The 17,376-nt window shown below is 42.6% G+C and overlaps 1 protein-coding gene across 2 annotated transcripts; it reads right to left on the reverse strand.

Annotated features, from left to right (window-relative positions):
* Nucleotides 1-7,313: 7,313 nt before the first annotated feature.
* Nucleotides 7,314-11,863, reverse strand: Lratd1 (LRAT domain containing 1). Of its 2 annotated transcripts, none has more exons than XM_021179708.2 (2): nt 11,631-11,863; nt 7,314-10,497 (listed from the first exon to the last, which is right to left on the reverse strand). In XM_021179708.2, the coding sequence occupies exon 2, from the start codon at nt 10,459-10,461 to the stop codon at nt 9,583-9,585; it is 879 nt and encodes a 292-aa protein (XP_021035367.1). In that variant the 5' UTR covers nt 10,462-10,497; nt 11,631-11,863; the 3' UTR covers nt 7,314-9,582. The 2 variants fall into 2 exon arrangements, with proteins under 2 accessions (XP_021035367.1, XP_029340777.1); XM_029484917.1 differs by lacking the exon at nt 11,631-11,863 and adding an exon at nt 10,772-11,069.
* Between the last annotated feature and the right edge of the window lie 5,513 nt (nt 11,864-17,376).

A 17,376-nucleotide genomic window follows, 5' to 3' on the forward strand; every position in this document is an offset into this window, starting at 1 on the left:
TCAATTTTAAACTGACCAGGAAATTCTCCTTACTGGCTAGCTTTCATCATGTTAGAAGATGCTCTGTAGGGTGATAAGGGAAGACATGAGGTCACTGGTCTTATCTATTGCTGAACCTTGTAATAGATAAGGTCTTCAACAATGGCCTATAATATGTACCCATAAATAAGTAAGACAATTTATGGGGATAACTAGCTGCCCTCTTGATTGGATTTGAAACCTGCTTTACATTTTTGATTCTTTTAGTTGGACTGTAGTTTGTAATCACATTCCTGAAAAAAAAAAAAAAGGCTTGGGGTTCAAGCCTCAGCACGTTATAAACTGGATGGTGTGATGGTATAATCTAATACCAGCAACTGGGAGAAAGAAGAAAGAGGGTCAGAAGTTCAAGGTCATCATTGGTATCATAGTAAGTTTGAAAAGTGCCTAGGATACAAGATCTTGTGATCTTGTCTCAAAATAACTTCATGAAAAAATCATAAATAAAACAGCATTTAATGTTGCAATAATAGACTTGTTACTTTGGCATTAACTAGATTGCATCACATCAGCACTGTCTGAATGTCCAATGTGGACCTGATCCCTACCTCTGTGTTCTGGAACACAGTGTGGGGGAATTGAGTGGGCTTTTTGATTTCTTGTTGCTGGTAAAGTAGAATAGAAGGAAGAACACCTTCACTGAACAGCCAGGGCATGCAGGGTGGGGAGGTGGGGGGGCTCTTACCAGACTCAGGACAGAGGTGATTTTGAAATAGGGCTCTGTAGGGGAGGAGGATATTCTTCAGAAGTGAACCAGATCATGCAAAGGAGCACAGTGACACATTTTGGAAGTCAGGTTCACTGCCTATGGCTCCCAGTAGTGAAAGGTCAAATTTGACAGAGGCCAGTGATGTTCAAAGGGTTGTAGGGAGGTTGAGCCAGACCAACTAGAATATAATGTTCATGCTGCCTGGGAGCCTCTATTTCCCGCTACTAGTTATGGAAAGTCTTTAAAGGCTGTAGGGAATAATAGGGGCAGAAGAGATATGGTTTTGATGACTTGTTTTGTTGGTCTATAAAGAATGGAGGAACTTGTCCAGAGTCTGTTCTCCTTTGTCAATCCTGTCTCATAAAATCCTATACAGATAAAGCAGAGGCATACAAGCATAGAGTTCTGAGAGAATGGTGAAGATGCTTTTAAAAAAATCTTGTCTATCTACTTTGGAAATTGGTCTTTAGAAAAAAGCTATGCTTCACCAATATCACTGATTCTTTAGATTTCAAACTTCAAATTAGTATTTGTATTTTATTATAAAGTATGTCATTCTTGAATTTCCGTAGTCTCCCCCAGACCTTATATCTAGCAGGATATCCAGCTTAAAATCCCAAGTGGAAATAGCTTTCCTTGTGTACTAACAACCATAGTATGACTCAAACCATATTAAATTCTATTAAGTGCCTAGGGTGCTATGAGAATAATAACTTCCCAGAAAACTCCAGGGAAACCTTCCTAAGAATTCTGGGGAAAATATTAACTATAGAAGCATATATATTTCATAAGACATTAATTTAGTTATATTTTGAGCACTCAACTTCATTTTAGATTATTCTCACTGCTCAACAAGCCTGGAGGTCCAAAACATATCACTCAGAGGAGGATGATTTTCTTTATCAACTCTTCCCCCATCATGGAAATGCCAAGCAAGCAGACCTTTTCTCTTCCACAGGTGTTATAAATATAGTGGCTTAGGGGTAAGATCGAAAGAGATTTCCCTTTGCAAAAGGAAAAGGGACTTGTGTTTTGTAGACTTTTCTATTATGACTGAAATTCTTAGGACAGTCATGGCTCCTTTTATTAAAGAAACTTCCGTGGAAAATTCCTTGTCTCATGTTTATATCTTGAATGCCAATCCTTTATTGTCTATAAAATCTGCAGTTAAGGGGAAAGAACCTGCAGTTCCATAGTAGTGAAACTCATAAAGGCCATTCATGAAGAAATGTATATCCTACTGTGCTGCAGACAGAGAAAGCTTTTATACCATACATGGCTAGTCTCTTAATATTTGTAATAAATATAGTGCAATATGAAATGTTCATCACTGTAGCTAGTTTCCTAAATAGAAGTTAGCTTCCTACTGAGTAGTATGTAGAGTGTGTCACATGTAAGTTCATGTTCACTTAATGTGGGAAGCCATCCCTTCTATTGTCAGGATTTTCCATCCATTAAATAAGACTTGATAGTCCAAGGTTTTGCAATGACAAAAGAATGAACACAGTATATAATATCCTTGTCTTCCATAGAACAAACATGTGTGATACAAAAGACTTAACTGACATGTATCACAGAGGAAAGAGTGTATGGGGGTGGTCTAAGGAAAGTACAATGGACATTTCCAGAATAAAATGATCAAAAACACTCTAGTTTTGGGTAGATCTTGGTCCTTGAAAAGTGGATAAATATGGGTTTGTCGTTCTAGATTTGAGACAGGAAGACTGAATAAAATAGACAAGATAGGAAGTCATGGGAGCCCGAATTAAAACTACATGTTCTACAAATGTAGGCAGCTTGGGTCTGAAAGTTGTAGGATATGCAACTGGGCATGGACAGATTCACACTATGGAGGACTGTGATTGTCCTACTAAAGTATTTTGTGATGAATCTTGTGAACAATGAAACTGTCTGTGTGTGGAAAGAGCACCATGGCCACGAGTGTTTAGAAAGACAAATCCTGGGGTAGAGGCAAGTGAGGAAACCATAGGAACAATAAGGTTATCATGTGGGGACCCAAACAGAGCAAATTGTAGATATAATTAAAGCTACTGGCATGGAGTATTTCTCATTGTATGTAGGAAATGTTCACCACAGTCAGAAACATTAATGGCATATCCCATAAAGCACAATCAAATTAAGTGGTAGATGGAGATGCTTGGAAACCTTTGTCAATTGTCTCTTCAACAAAACATATCCAATTCCCTCAGTGGTTACATGTTCTGTCAATTAATGTTTCTATGGTTTCTCATTCAATCTCTGCTTGTTCTTGGATGCGAACAGAGTTTGGGTCAAAAAGTCACAAAAGGAATGTGAAACCTCTTGTGCTGTGGGTAGGAAGTAGATGCCCTTAGACTGACAACTCTAAACCCCAGGGTCTATAATAAGGTGATTATTGTCTAATTTCACTAAACATAACTTCTAATATGAATATATTCTACATAATATATTGGATTATATTGTATCATTACAATATAATAAAATGCACATATCCTCAAACAACTGTTTGCCATTTATCTTGACTTTTAACCTATCTGAAACACCTATAGTTTTGTGACTTATATCTGACTACACTTCCCTGAACTTCCTTTGCCTCAGAACTCCCAACCCTAGAGCCATGTTACCGCTGGACACAAAAGGCCAGAACATGTATACTGTTGTTAGTGGTATACTGTTGTTAGTTATCTTCAGTGACTACCCCAGATTTGTGTACTGTTTAGGGGAATCTGAAAACTAAAGACACTGGGCTTCACACTTAGCATGAATCAGCTAACATGATTCAGTATTATTGGAAGGAGAAAATCGTTGAATTTATAATAACTAACTTATTTGTCAATACAAATATAAGTATACTTATAATAAAATAACCTCATATTTTCCATTGAAGCATGAATAGATTACTAATACCTGGATTGATATCACAGACATATTGCCCCTAGAAAGAAAATAATAAGCAAATTAATTAATTAATAAGTCAACTATCATCTTACTGTTTTGTTCGAACTCTGAGTTGTTGCTTTGATGGATTTTCAAAGTATAGCTCAGGATGACTCAAGATTATACTTTTTTGCCAGAGTACCCAGAGGTTTGGTTGGTATAAGCCTGCCTTCCATTGACTTTTGAAGCATTTATTTTGAACTGGAAATTAAGGTATTGCCTCTATTCATACATAATATTTCATAAGTACCTGCTATTTAGGTTAAGGCAAGTTCAGAACTTATGTTCACATACAAAAATAATTGGATTATAAAAGCCAGCAAGCATAGCAATTATTTTACTATGTACCAATGAGTAATGTTTATTTGAAAAGAAAAAATACACCCTGACCAAATGGCACCAAATCTAATTATCCCAGCAAGGTAAGTTTGTATTCTCATCTTTGTCTACAAATGAAGAACATTTTTGTGTCTTATGATTGTAGCAAGAGCTATAATAATAATAATAATAATGACCTTCCTCTGAAGGAATAATCTTGTCATTTCATGCTAGGAAAATCTCTTCTTGAGGTGAGAGAGAGATGGATGTGAGGGAGGCCAGACTCAGAATTACTAGTTTGCTTTCCACCCTTCTGACCAAAAGACAAGAGAACAGTTTTTACTTTTCGTGGAACCCTTGAGACCTAATCCTAATTAGGAGGCAGACCAGAGCTTTCCAAGACATCTCTGCCAATTCCAGCTATGGAAGCTTATGTCTCCTTCCCACCGAAGGCCAACATTCTCTGAGTTTCTAAGTGATCAATAATTACTGAAACCCACATGATTGAGATACCTTGTGTACCCCTATGTGCCCCATACCCTCAGTCATTAGAGAAACTGGTGAAAGCCTGCAGCTGGGGGCTGCTCTCATGGATGTTCAGCCACTTAAAGCATGGGCAGAGAAGACCATTCTTCATCCCAGCATATCCAAACTCTTGGCATTCTTATATTGGTATAAGACAGGTACCACATCCTCAGAAGGAAACTTTGAGTTACGAAGCCAGAGAACTTCATAAATTATTCAAGTGTTGCACATTAGAATCAGTTTTTCTCTGCTGTCTTCAGTTAGAATGAAGAACAGTTATCTCCTGCTAAAGCGCTTACTAGCTCAGACAATTCTATAACCTCTGCAGTTTCTCGCCACCCTTACTTGTTTCATCCACTCCTGATCTTTTCAGATTTTCTTTGAATCTTGATTTTGCTTTTGATTATTTTTGGTTTATTTATTTGTTTTTCACTTTCAAAAAGTGAAACTAAGTTGGAGGTAGTGGCGCATCCCCATAATTCCAGCATTCAGGTGGGGTAGGCTAGAGGACCATTTTGAGGTTGAAACCAACAGCCTAGTCTATCCTGAAAATTGCAGGCAAGCCATGATTACACAGTGAGACCCTGTTTCAAAAAACAAGCCAAAAGTTNAAAAAAAAAAAAAAAGAAAAGAAAAGAAAAGAAAAGGGAAAGAAAGGAAGAAAGAAAGAAAAAAGAAGAAAATAAATAAAGAAACAAAGAAAGGAAGAGAGAAAGAAAGAATAAAAGCCATGATTACACAGTGAGACCCTGTTTCAAAAAACAAGCCAAAAGTTAAAAAAAAAAAAGAAAAGAAAAGGGAAAGAAAGGAAGAAAGAAAGAAAAAAAGAAAGAAAGAAGAAAATAAAGAAAGAAACAAACAAAGAAAGAAAGACAGAAAGAAAGAAAGAATAAAAGGGGACACACGGGTATGCAAACTAACTGTGTCAGCCACACATATTTTGTTTGTGTTTGGTTTTAGCCACAGCATGCTGTGCTCAACTGCCCATGAACTGTTAACTGTTAACCCCTGGACATTCTGCCTCCTGTTTTTTTGTTTTTTGTTTTTTTCCTAAAACCTTAAGTCACTCCATCTGCTCTTTAAAAAACAATGTGTGTGTGTGTGTCTATGAATAAAATGCCTAGCTAGTGGCAGAAACGTATATATGGAAACGTACCTTATTATAGACAGGTACATATCAGTATTCTTTTAACAGCTAAAACTGCTGAAAATGAACTGATGGTTTTAGGTGAACTTTTAGCTAACTGACACTCTATTTCAAAGCACCTGGAAACCTGTGGGTCTTCATCCGTAGCTGTCTGTGCATGCGGCAAATGGTCTCTCCAAACAAACACAAGCCAATATCTTCCTTTAATGTAAGGGAAGCCATGAAGGGTCCATAGCTCCACCATGTACAGGGCCCAAGTTCTAGCTCAGCACCAACAGTAATAAAAAGCAGCAACAGGGAGCTTTGAGGACATGCATGTACATAAGAGAAAATTAGGGGCCTTTTATTATTATTATTGTATAATTTGCTATTAATTTTGCTTTAGTTTGAATTTACCTTGTATATTAGGTGACTTGGTCCTTTAGTTCTTAGAGATGCTGGAAGTAAAACAGATGCAATCACTAGAGGATACTGGAAGATCAGGAGGATGACTAAATTGAACACTCAGGAAATTAATTATTTTGCAAATATCAATAAAATACTTTTCTGACAAATGTCACCTTTCAAACAAAAGTGTTCGTCAAAGACAGATGATACTGAATGGGAAAAACATGAATAAAAAGTCATGTAACGTCAATGACCTTCAAACGTGCTTCTGTGTCTGGTAAGCTGTTATAGTTTCTAAATGCAGATTAGTGTAATTCTTTTACATTTGAAAATGCTGACATAAAGTTCACTTAAATTGTTAAATACCAAAGGACATTTTATACCTATCAATTCAGCTTACTTATACAGTTGATTTTGCTTGTTTGTATTGCTTTAGTGCAGCACATACAACTTCTATAGGCTTTCTTTTTCAAAGGAAAGAACACACTTGGAAAGGACTGGCATTGGAGGGCTTTATTTTTCATGTGTCTGCCCATATCACCTTTCGATCTGTCTTACTCATTTTGTTTGTTTGCTTGCTTAATGAAGTAAGTTCATTTGCATTTTAAATTCTCTCTCTCTCTCTCTCTTTCTCTCTCTCTCTCTCTCTCTCTCTCTAGTAGTTTGCTTTTCAAATATGACTCCTAGCAGGGGAGAAAAGGTGAGGTGGCCTCTACCCTGGTAAGGGCTAAACAGAGTTCAGCTTCACCCTCTTCACATCATGGGAATTACTACAGAGCTCCCAAGGACAGCAAAAAAAAAAAAAAAAAAGCTACTTTATTGTCCTTTTGCAAATGTTACGAGATTCATGGCTTAATTCCTGTAACCAATAAGGATCTAGAGAAGTGGGACTGTCCCACAATAAAACTCAAGTGACCCATACAAAGGGATATCAAACCTTAGACCCCCCTTTCAAATTCCCTCCCCCTTTTTTATCGATGTTTTATTATTGTGAATTTGTAAAAGTATTATCGTCCACCAAGACCTCAGTAGATCACTCTAATAACAAATGCTATTTATAAATCCCAATCTGGTTTTCATTGCCATCAGCTTTCAGCAAGTATAAAGTTTATGAGCCACAACCCTGTTAGCATGGCCCTTTTCGAAAGCATATAAGTACCATCAAAGGAATAATTAGTTTTGGGTGTGATAGAGACGGCTGAGTTCTTTTGCCCACTCATTGACACAGTGTCAAGAAGGAGTCCTGTTGGAACCAGTGCTTAGGATGGTATTTAATTCAGCAGGGAGCCAAGATACAGTAGTAGGACACAGGAAAGGATATGGTGTGTGTAGACACAAGAAAGAATTTCGGTTTATGGTCATCGATCTGTCATTTGCCAAAAGACTAAGTTAGAGAAATAAATGACTTTCAGTTCTCCATACATGCAAAGGTTAAGTTTACAAAAGTTTTGCTGTTGTATGTGCTGAAAGAAAAAACATAAGCAGTTTTAAAAAATAAATCACTCGATTGGCTTCAGAAAAATACTTTAGTTCATATTTCATTGATTTGACCTTTTGACTCAAGATCAGAGAATGAATCCAGCATGAGAACAAAATGAAACAAAACAAAACAACAAAAACCCCCAGAAAACAGAAACAAACCGTTTACCATGGAAATGGCATTTCCCTGCCTGCTAACTTCCACTACTTTTTATTGCATTATTTTTGAAATGCCAAGAAAGTGGCTTTGGACATAGTGTTTGCTGTTCAACGAAACCATAGTATCCAATTGCTTGCAACCATGAGCTAAACATCATTATTTGACAAACTCCCTCATGAGAGACTGTGCACCTTCCAAGGTGTATCTAACACAAAGAATCAAGTAACGATCAGTTAGGCTGGGGTTGTATACCCCTTGGAGAAAAATCCACAAACTCTTGCCCAAAGGAAGGAGCGTCACACAACCTTCATGTTTAGAAAGACACACATTCTGTCCTGCTTCTAAGAGCGCTTCCCTGTTCTCAGAAATAAACATCAGGACAAGCTACAAAAGAGGGCCCCAAAGCCCATGAACTCTAGATTCCTTTCAAGGGGGATCAAGAGGTGAGGAGAGGGGGAAATGCAAAGATGAAATGATGATGGTAAACAGAATGAAGAAAAGAACTCTCGTGGAACTTGCTAGCAATTTTCACCAAAGCAGCAGACCCTTGAACTGAAAAAATTCAGTACAATATACACACTAATAAACAGCTCCATCATTGCAGGCCTACTTTGTAAAGCCAGGAAAAAAAAAGGAATAATTATAATATCCCCAAACAGAATTCTCATAAGAGTTGAGAAAAACCAGAGTGAAAGCAATGTCAGCTAAGGTCTTAGCTAAATTCCACTCCTAATGGCCCCCAGTATTTAAGCTATCATGGATTAAAGCCATGAAAATAAAAATTTCAATTTGAAATTTCATTAGCATGTTACTAAAAATGATCAAGAGAAGCATCGACACTGTAGGCTTTGTTGATATCGTTGGAAAACTGCTGTTTCATTTTGCAAACAATCTCCACCTGCCTCCTGCCTTCTAGGATCTTCTAGTTAGGAAAAGCCAAACTAAAGACACTGGCTAGGCTGTCCTAATGCTGGTTTCTGGAATGTTGTAGATCTTCCCCGCCTCCCTCTCCTCCAGTCCCGCGGAATACAGGACTCTGAGTGAGAAGGGAAGCAATCAAGGGCTTCCGAGCAAAAAGCCTCCTCCTCCTTCCTAAGTTCAAGTGCCCACAGGCCAGGTGAATTAGCTCCTTTTCCGGAGCCAGCAAGCCCTCCTCTCCGAAAGAGGTGCTTCAACCATTTTCCTCCCGGGACCCAGAAGGCTTTCCTTCTGGCAAGTGTCGGTCAAGCCGGTCAAGCCGGGAATGGCATTGGCTTCCAGTTGCTCAAACGGAGAAGCCAAACCTATCTAGCTCAGCCCGGAGCCTGGAATGCTTTGTCAGGAGACTCTGGGCTGGAGAGCTGCAAGACAGTTCCAGGCAGCCTCAGGGTAACCTGGAGTCCCTGAAGTGCTCCAAAGTACAGAGACAGGCTCGGTTTCATGGGAATTCTGATACCGGGACACATCCACTCTCCATTCGGGAGTTGAATTGTGTCCTGAAAAGACCAACTCTCACCTCCGAATGGTTTGTGTGTGCACATCTGGGGGTGGTGGGTGACGGTTCCCTGTGACTAAGGATATTTGCCCTGTCTGCTGAAGAGTCACTGACCCTTGGCTCCCTGGAAAGGTAGTGTCCTTGCTCCCCTTTTGCCCACTCCCTCTTTCCCTTCACAACCCAGGGCAGAGGTGCAGGCTGGATTACCCTGGCATGATCACCAACACCAGGGTTGTCTTGGGAGTGCGCAGCTGCTCCCGCCCAGTGCGGTGGGCGGTGGTTAGTTCCCGAAGCTTCCAGCCGCTGGCCCTGGGCGGGTGCGTTAGGGGAACGTGGGGTGCAGAACTGCGGGGACCGAAAGGGAACTCCGGGCGTGGGAACTGGCACGCTGAGCTGCCCCTCTGAGGCTACTCCTTGTCGTCCACAAAGTCCTCAAGCTCCTGCAGCACTCGCAGGCGGCCACTGGCGTCTATGCGACGCTTCTCGCGGATGAGGTCCTCCAGGCTGTGGAACCGGGCCGTGTGGACTTTGTTCTCCTCCAGATGCACTTTGAGATAATACTGCTGTTGCGGCGGCTGCGTTCCTGCGGGGACCTCCCCGCCAGCCTTGAACTCGCGCTTTCCAAAGCGGCACCAGGCAGCGAAGCTCTCGGAGTTCGTCCAGCAGATCTCCTCGCTCTTGAGGCCCAGGTGGCCACAGGCGTTCTGCACCACTAGCTCGGCCACCAGCGGGCGGTAGCGGTACCAGCTATTCACCACCCGGCCCACGTTGGCCGCGCCCGCCTGGTACAGGCTGTCCTGGCGGATCTCGCCTTGGTGCAGGTGGATGATCTGCCCGCCGCCCACGTAGACGGCCCAGTGAGGGGCTGGCGCGGGCTGCTCGGTCGCCGGCTGTAGCCACAAGAGCTCTAGCAGGTCGCCTGGCTCGCAGATCGCCGGCAGCGCAGTGACCGCGTAGACACTCAAGTCGGCGCCCTGAGGGCCGCCGGTCACTTTGGAAAAGATGCATTCCTGGCCCCGGAAGGCGGAGAACTGAGTCTCGTTGAGGACGAGCTGGTGCAGCAGGTGGTGGTGGTGGCGGCTGGGGCTCTCTGGGCAAGGGCTGCAACCTGGGGGGCCCTTCACACCAAACTTGTCCGGCTGCCCGCGTTCGTCCAGGTCCTCCTCCTCATCCGAGAAGAAGTAGGCAACCCCGACTCGCAGCTCGTCCTTCTCAATCCCAGATGGGTCCCCAGTGGGCAACTCGCTGTAGTTGAGGTGGGTGATGCGGTCCAGTTGGTTGCCCATCAATGACGCGGCGAGGCCAGGGCCAGCAACTGAGATCTGCCGAGGGAGAGAGGATAGACACCATCAGAGTCCGGGTTGACCCTCCTGGTGTCCCTTCCCCAAGGCGTTCAGTTCCCCAGGGGCCTGCAGCTTGCCTAATCACCGTCACTGAAGTCGCCTGCGACAACCAACTTTGCAGATCCTCCCTGAGGTTAAAAGAAAAAAAAAAAAAAAAAGAAAGAAAGAAAGAAAGAAAGAAAGAAAGAAAAGAAAAAGAAAATAGGGGGCACAGAAAAAGGCACCAGTCTCAGGGCCAGAACAGACAGCATACCAGCTCAGCCAGCCTCTGACTCTGCCCAGGAACCCTGCCCGGTAACTTCCACAGTAGAAACCGCAGGCGGGCTAGAGAGCATGTAAGGTTCAAGTGGGCGAAGAGAGCGCAGGTTGTGGCAGATTGGCGATATACCCAGAAGGAAGGGAGGAAGTCAAGAGAAGCCCCAAGGCCCGAAATACAGCAAGCTGAGCTCACATCGTGGTCGCCATCCTTTGTAGCCCACCTACTCGTTTTGGACTGGGTCACACCCCATCCCCGACAGCTTCTTTCACAAGGACAAGACTCGTTTGCAGGCATTCACTTGCCATCAGCAACATTTTGCACACTTGGAGTCCAGGCACTGACAGCCTGGTACATACACCCACAATGCTAATGTCATACACCCACAATAAAACATCTTGGAGACCACACATTGGCATCATCTACCCCCAATTCCTACACAATTCCGGACGAACGCCTGCACACTTGTCAATGCGCGTACTCTCAAGCACTGGGACACACCTGCCCACGCAGGCAGGTGCACTCTGCCCTCTCCTTGCTTGCCTTTTTCATAGAGCCAATCGGACTGCGCCAGGGCGAGGCTGCTCTGTCTAAAATAACCTAACAAAGAGACAGGGGAGGCAAGGCGAAACCCATGGTGAGTATTAGTGATGTGTGTGTGTGTGTGTGTGTGTATGTGTGTGTGTGTGTGTGTGTGTGTGTGTGTGTGTGTGTGTGTGTGTGTGTGTGTGTGTGTGTGTGTGTGAAGAGGTCTACTTTCAACCCGAAGAGCCCCTCTCTTCAACCCAGCACACAATTCACACAATCGGACGAAGAAAAACCATTTTTTAAGGCAAAGAAAGCGGCTTTTCCGTACCCGTGATTTCCCTGCGCCCGAAACCCCAAACTCCTTTTAAAGTCTCCAGGTCCCCATGGGTGCTGTGGAGGCGGCAGTGGCGGGTGGGTCCTGGAGTCGCGTGGGACTGCGGTTCCGATCTATCCGGAGAAGAGCAGTGAGGTGAGGTACCCAGAGCGGTGCGGGTGCGCTCCGTGTCTACGCTGGCTTGGGCGTCTGCTCCACCTGGCAAGTCCTGGCTCCACTCCGCTTTCCTACAGCCGCGCGGACGACTCTTAAATCCCCTGAACAGCCGTTTTCCAGGCCCGCCCCGGAACGCGCCCATTGGCTAGGACTCGTACCCGAGCCCTGCCAATCTCGGCTGGGGGTGGAATCAGGGGCGGGTTTCCTTTGTGCTCCGCCCTGCCCAGCCCCCAGCATTCCTTAGCCTTTGGGAGCGTAGGTGTGAGCACCCGTGGGGAGCATAAGAGGGGCGTGGCTAGTACACCCAGCTGCTCCTTTGCAACCGAGTCCCTAGTAACTGAGAACACAGTCCGCCCGCGTTCGTGTTCTGTATTATAAGGGGACAGATTCCAGAAGGAAAGCTGAGTTTGGGGGTGTTAAAAAAAAAAAAAAGAAAAAAAAAGAAGGCTCTGCGTGGCCAAGGCATTGTGAGTGGCTAGGAACCGGGAACCACGTATTTGAGGTTGCTTTGATGGGACTTCGGAGTCTTGCTTGGCTCCCGGCTGTCGCACAGTTGCTTCTGTTCCTGTCAGTCACAGCCGCCTTAGAAATTGCATGCTGGTGCTCAGCGCCTGTCCTTTGAGCCAAGTGAAAGTGCTGACCCAGCGCCAATGCCGGCGCCTGGTTTTAAAAGGAGAACCATGTAGGTGTCAAAGGCTACCAGAAAGTCTGAGCTTTGGCTGGCACCTTCTCTGAATGTTCCTTTGTCTTCAACCTCCCGTTTCCCTTGAGAGGGCTGAATCTCAAACGCTAGCTGATATTAGTGCACAGAAGTGTTTCCCAATTCCAAAACTGTCCTAGTTAAGGGAATTGTGTTTGGTTTTGTGTGTGTGGTAGGGAAAGTGTCCATTAGTCCTCAAGGATGGGAACTCAGTGAATGAACGCACTAGGGACACTGGATGATACAAGGTCACTTTCTTTCGGAAAAGGAAATTCTAGACAGTTTCTAAACTTTTCTGCCTTAAACTTTGGAAGAGTTCTTAGAGTTTCTGGGTCAGGTTTTAATGTCACTTTTACACTGAAGGGCTTCTGAGATGATTGCCTCTCTCTCTCTCTCTCTCTCTCTCTCTCTCTGTTCACACCCCCTCCGTGTTCCTCCCCCTTTCCCTCCTCCTCTCACCCTCCTCCTCTCTCTCATTCCCCATAGCCCCTTCCTTTCCCTTCTGGGAGCTGTTGACCATAATTCAAACTCAGATCACTTCATTTCATTACAAACCTGAAGCACACGTATGCCTTAGGCTTGCAGACTATGCCGCTGAGTTCTGGGCCCCCTAGCAATGACTGACAGGGAATGAGCTTCAGTAGTTACCAAAAGGAAAATTGACCACAGTGGCCACCATCCCTGTGTCTAGAGGTTCGAACAGGCAATTTAACCCCCAGACCTTTATAGGGTAGTCACTAAAATATGCTTTGTAGCAAATAAGGAAATATCATGGGGTCGGTCAGCAACAACAACCTCCTCAAAGTTCATAGAAGGTTTACTTTTTATATAAATTACAGTGTTTGCTGATAGACTAAATCTTATTTTACAGTGCGAGAAAGAGCAACAACAAAAGCAAATGTTTCAAGTACGTTAGTTATTGGGCCTAAGTTCATAGCATGTGTCAACCTTTCTCTGCTGGGCTGTCTGCCTGATTCTTTACAAGGTACATAGCCTCCACCTTCTGTTCAGGTTTGTATTATTTTCATGAATGTTGTCTGCCTTCATAGCATGCAAGGGCAGTGATTTATCAAAGTAGAGACTTGATAAGTATTACTGAAAAAAGACTGGTTTTAAATCAGTCATCTGTATAGTATTTACTTAAATTAGTTTAGAAAATTGGCCAGTGTCCAATTAGTGGTTTGAATGGGAATGGTATGCTTGGTCATTATTGATGAACTCTGAGAAGGATTAGGAAGTGTGGCCAGGATGGAAGAACTATGTCTCTGTGGGTGGGCTTTGAAGTTTCAAAAACCCAGGCCACCCCCAGTTCTCTCTGTGTCTCTATCTCTCCGTCTCTGTCTATCTCTCTCTTTCTATGTGTCTCTCTGTGTCTTCCTTTCTGTCTCTGTACCCCACTACTTTATGGCTGTAGATAAGGATGTAAGCTCCCAGCTCCTGCCCCAGCACCATGCTGCCTTCCTGTTGCCATGCTCCCACCATAATGGTCGAAGACTCACCCTCTGGAACTGTAAGCCCCCAACTAAATACTTTTATTTTATAAGTTGCCTTGGTCATGGTGTCTCTTCACAGCAATAGAAGAGTAACCAGGGCAGTCTACATGGAAGTTGTTAGAAAATAAGTTGTCCTCCTTGAAAGCACTAACTACAGGTTTCATAGGCAACTTTAATATTTGTCACACATAACAAACTGCTCATTTTTCTGTCTAGGAAGTCAAGAGAGTTTGTTTGACAAGTAATTTATGAAATCAAGAAGGGTTATTGTTCTCATCAACTGGTCTCTGCGATGCTGGGAAGATATCTAAGGTGATATCTGAGAAGAATACATTAGAGGTAGCTCAGCTCTTGATTTTGAATAGCTGTAGTTTTAGGTCTCTATTCCCAAGGTCAGAGTTGCACACCAGTGTAGCCTGCAGGCTGTTCAGAATACCTGTTGTGTCTCCTACTATCCCAGAGTGCAGAGTGGGAAGGCTGCTCTTTGTTTCCTAGTATCCTAATGTTCCCAAGGATATTCCAAGTGAAACTTTGTTACTGCATGGATCTTAAATCCAGCATGCAGATTTTGATTCTCTCTTTCATCCCCTCTCCCCTGTGAGGTTAACAAGCTGATTGTTTTATTCACAACATGGGAGTAAGTATTCGGTGTAGGGAGGGAGCTCTGAATTATCATGAAACAGAGGAAAGAAGGAATCTAAGAATAGACTGAGGTCTATGCATCTACTTTATGTCAACTTTGGCAAATACAAAGACAATCTAGTATTTGGAAATGACCATGTTCACCACAAGATATCTTTTGTAAATTGTCTTGTGTTAATTTTCTAAGCGCATGTCCCCTGCTTCTATCTAGAAGAATTGCAGAGTCATCAAAACTGGTAGAAGATAGTTGTTAAAAACTCAACTAGAAGCCAACTAAGTTTGAACTATGCTTCAAGTTGGGAAGGTCACTGTGGCTGTCAGTTTCTCATCTGTAAAAGGATAGATAATAATACTGTTTGCCTCCTGGGCAAACATTTGTGTATATGAGCATGGCACCTGGCATGACTTGCTATTATTATTGGTAGAAGCAGGGAGAGAATCCTACACTTCAGCTATGGTAACAGCTATAGCCCGGGTGTTCAAGGCTGTCCCTACCCAGGGTATGGAATTGCTTCTAAAGTCTTGGGGAACCCTGTGAACATCCTGAGAGTAGGTACACACCTAAAACTCTGTGGGTTTGTATATGTGAATTCTAGACTAAACACACCTGGTTACCCAGCTTTGGAATCATTTCAATGAACAATTTCAAGTGTGAGTAATAGGAATGTGGAAATATTAGAGAGACTTAAGAGTCATATCTCTAAATGCCACTCTTCCTTTTAGTGTCATCTTCCTTCTTTCCCTCTTCGTTCCTCCTCCATCAGCAGAGGAGAGCCTTTCCTTTATATTTTCCTTTATATGGCCCTTGGGTCCTTGGGTCCTTGACTTTTTGGATTAGGTTGTCATCTTTCAGCTGACCCTGGAAGAAAGGACTCAGGAGTGTATGTTTTCCCTGAGCACTGATTTCTATCATTGTTTGCTAAGCAATGCTTTTGTTTTTAATTATCTGCCCTACTTTTAGCATGTATCACTTAGTGAAATAAACTGTCCTGTTTCCTGTCCTTGGCTTCCTTAGGAAGTTGGCACACTTACCCTGATCTGTATTAAAGAATACACTGTAGCCACTTGGGAAGTGAGTCTGTATTATAGCTTCAAGGAGTCCATTGCCCTTTCTTTAGGGAACCCTACCAAACACCAAGACCTACAACACAGTGTGTGGAAGTGAGAGGAAGCTATTTACTCTCATACTGATCTTCTGAAAGGTTAACATGAACTTTTCTTTTCTGCTTGGGCAAGTGTAGAGGATCCATGGTAGAAATACTAAGATCTCTTAAACAGAAGCATCATTAGATGGGAAGAGACCAGGGTTCCTGAATAGCTGTGTAAACCAGATAATGTCCCTTCACAAACTAATGTATTATTTGGCATTGGTAGGAAGACATGAAGTGTATTTGGTGAAGACTCTGTAATATTTGTGATTATCTGTAATGATAGCTACTCGCTAGCAATTGCTCATCTTAAAATAAGTTATTTATATGCTTTTTCTTCTATTATTGTCTTCTTGTATTCAGGATTGACTTACCTGGTGTACATGTAGCATTTCAGCAAGTCCATGTCACGGCAATACTTTCAAGGGTGGTGGTGGTGGTAATGATGGAGCTCGAACTCAGATCAGGTCTATGACAATGGTCTATGACAGATCCCCAGAATTTAAGGAATCCAAAATGGCTATGTTGTCCTCATTAACTCCCATCTCAGGTCTCCCCTGTGCGCTCTCTAAATTCCTGTAGTATCCTTGTGACTAACTTATTTACTCTCACTAAGTGTCCTCTTTGCCATCTTAATTTTCTAGGCTATGTGAATGATAGGATAACCTTACAGTGAAGCACAATAAGAACCCGGCTTTCTGCACCTGTTCTCATGTATCGGTACTCAAATGTTCTACTTTTTCTTAATTGGCCTCCTAGGATTTGAGTTTTTCTTCCACCACTTATTGTTATTTTTGTTTCTTTCTTTACATTTTCAATTCTCATCAACAAATGAGTGCTTGTATTAACCTGTCTTTAGTGACATCTAATCATTGAGTCCCTAAAGACTTCTGAGTACTCCCAGGAAGAGTCTTCAGCATTTATGTGTTTAGCATTTTTGCAGTATTTAAATTATGCAAAAATGTCTATACCCAGAATATCTCTTCCTGTTTGTTATCTTGGATCTAAGACACACATTTGGCAGGATCAGTGGTTCTAACATAACATGTTAGTAATCCGTGAGCCTTTCAGGTTGAGTTGGGGTTGCTGGTATACACACTGCACTGTTATTTCTCTTTTTTTCCATCTTTATCCAGTTTCTACTCAAGGTGTGTAGCCCTGTAGTGCCAGCTGTTCTAATGTTTATATCCCCTCAACACATTCTAGTCAAGCCCATCCCTTATGTTCCTATAAAACTCTGTGTGGATTAGCCACAAGTTGTCAAAGACATCAAAACACTTCTTCAAAACCAGCTCACACTATAGGTGGATTTTCTATTTTATTTTGTCCTGCAAAGACTAAGGCATACTTGAGGAAAATCCCCAAGAATAGTCAAATTTGCATGACTTTTGTCAAACTTGAATGAAGCTTAGTATCTTCTGTAATTTCACAGAATTGACCTGAATCAATGCATGTATGCATGAGTTTCTGTTTTAAACACCAAACTTTCAGTATTTGTGTTTATTTCATGTTTTACTACTTGACAAACACCCAACACATGTGTGAAATTAGGATCTATACAAGAACACTGGCTATATGACATGCAGCATTGGGCTTTCAAA

This window comes from Mus caroli, chromosome 12, assembly GCF_900094665.2.
Source record: "Mus caroli chromosome 12, CAROLI_EIJ_v1.1, whole genome shotgun sequence".
NCBI classification, from domain to species: domain Eukaryota; kingdom Metazoa; phylum Chordata; class Mammalia; order Rodentia; family Muridae; genus Mus; species Mus caroli.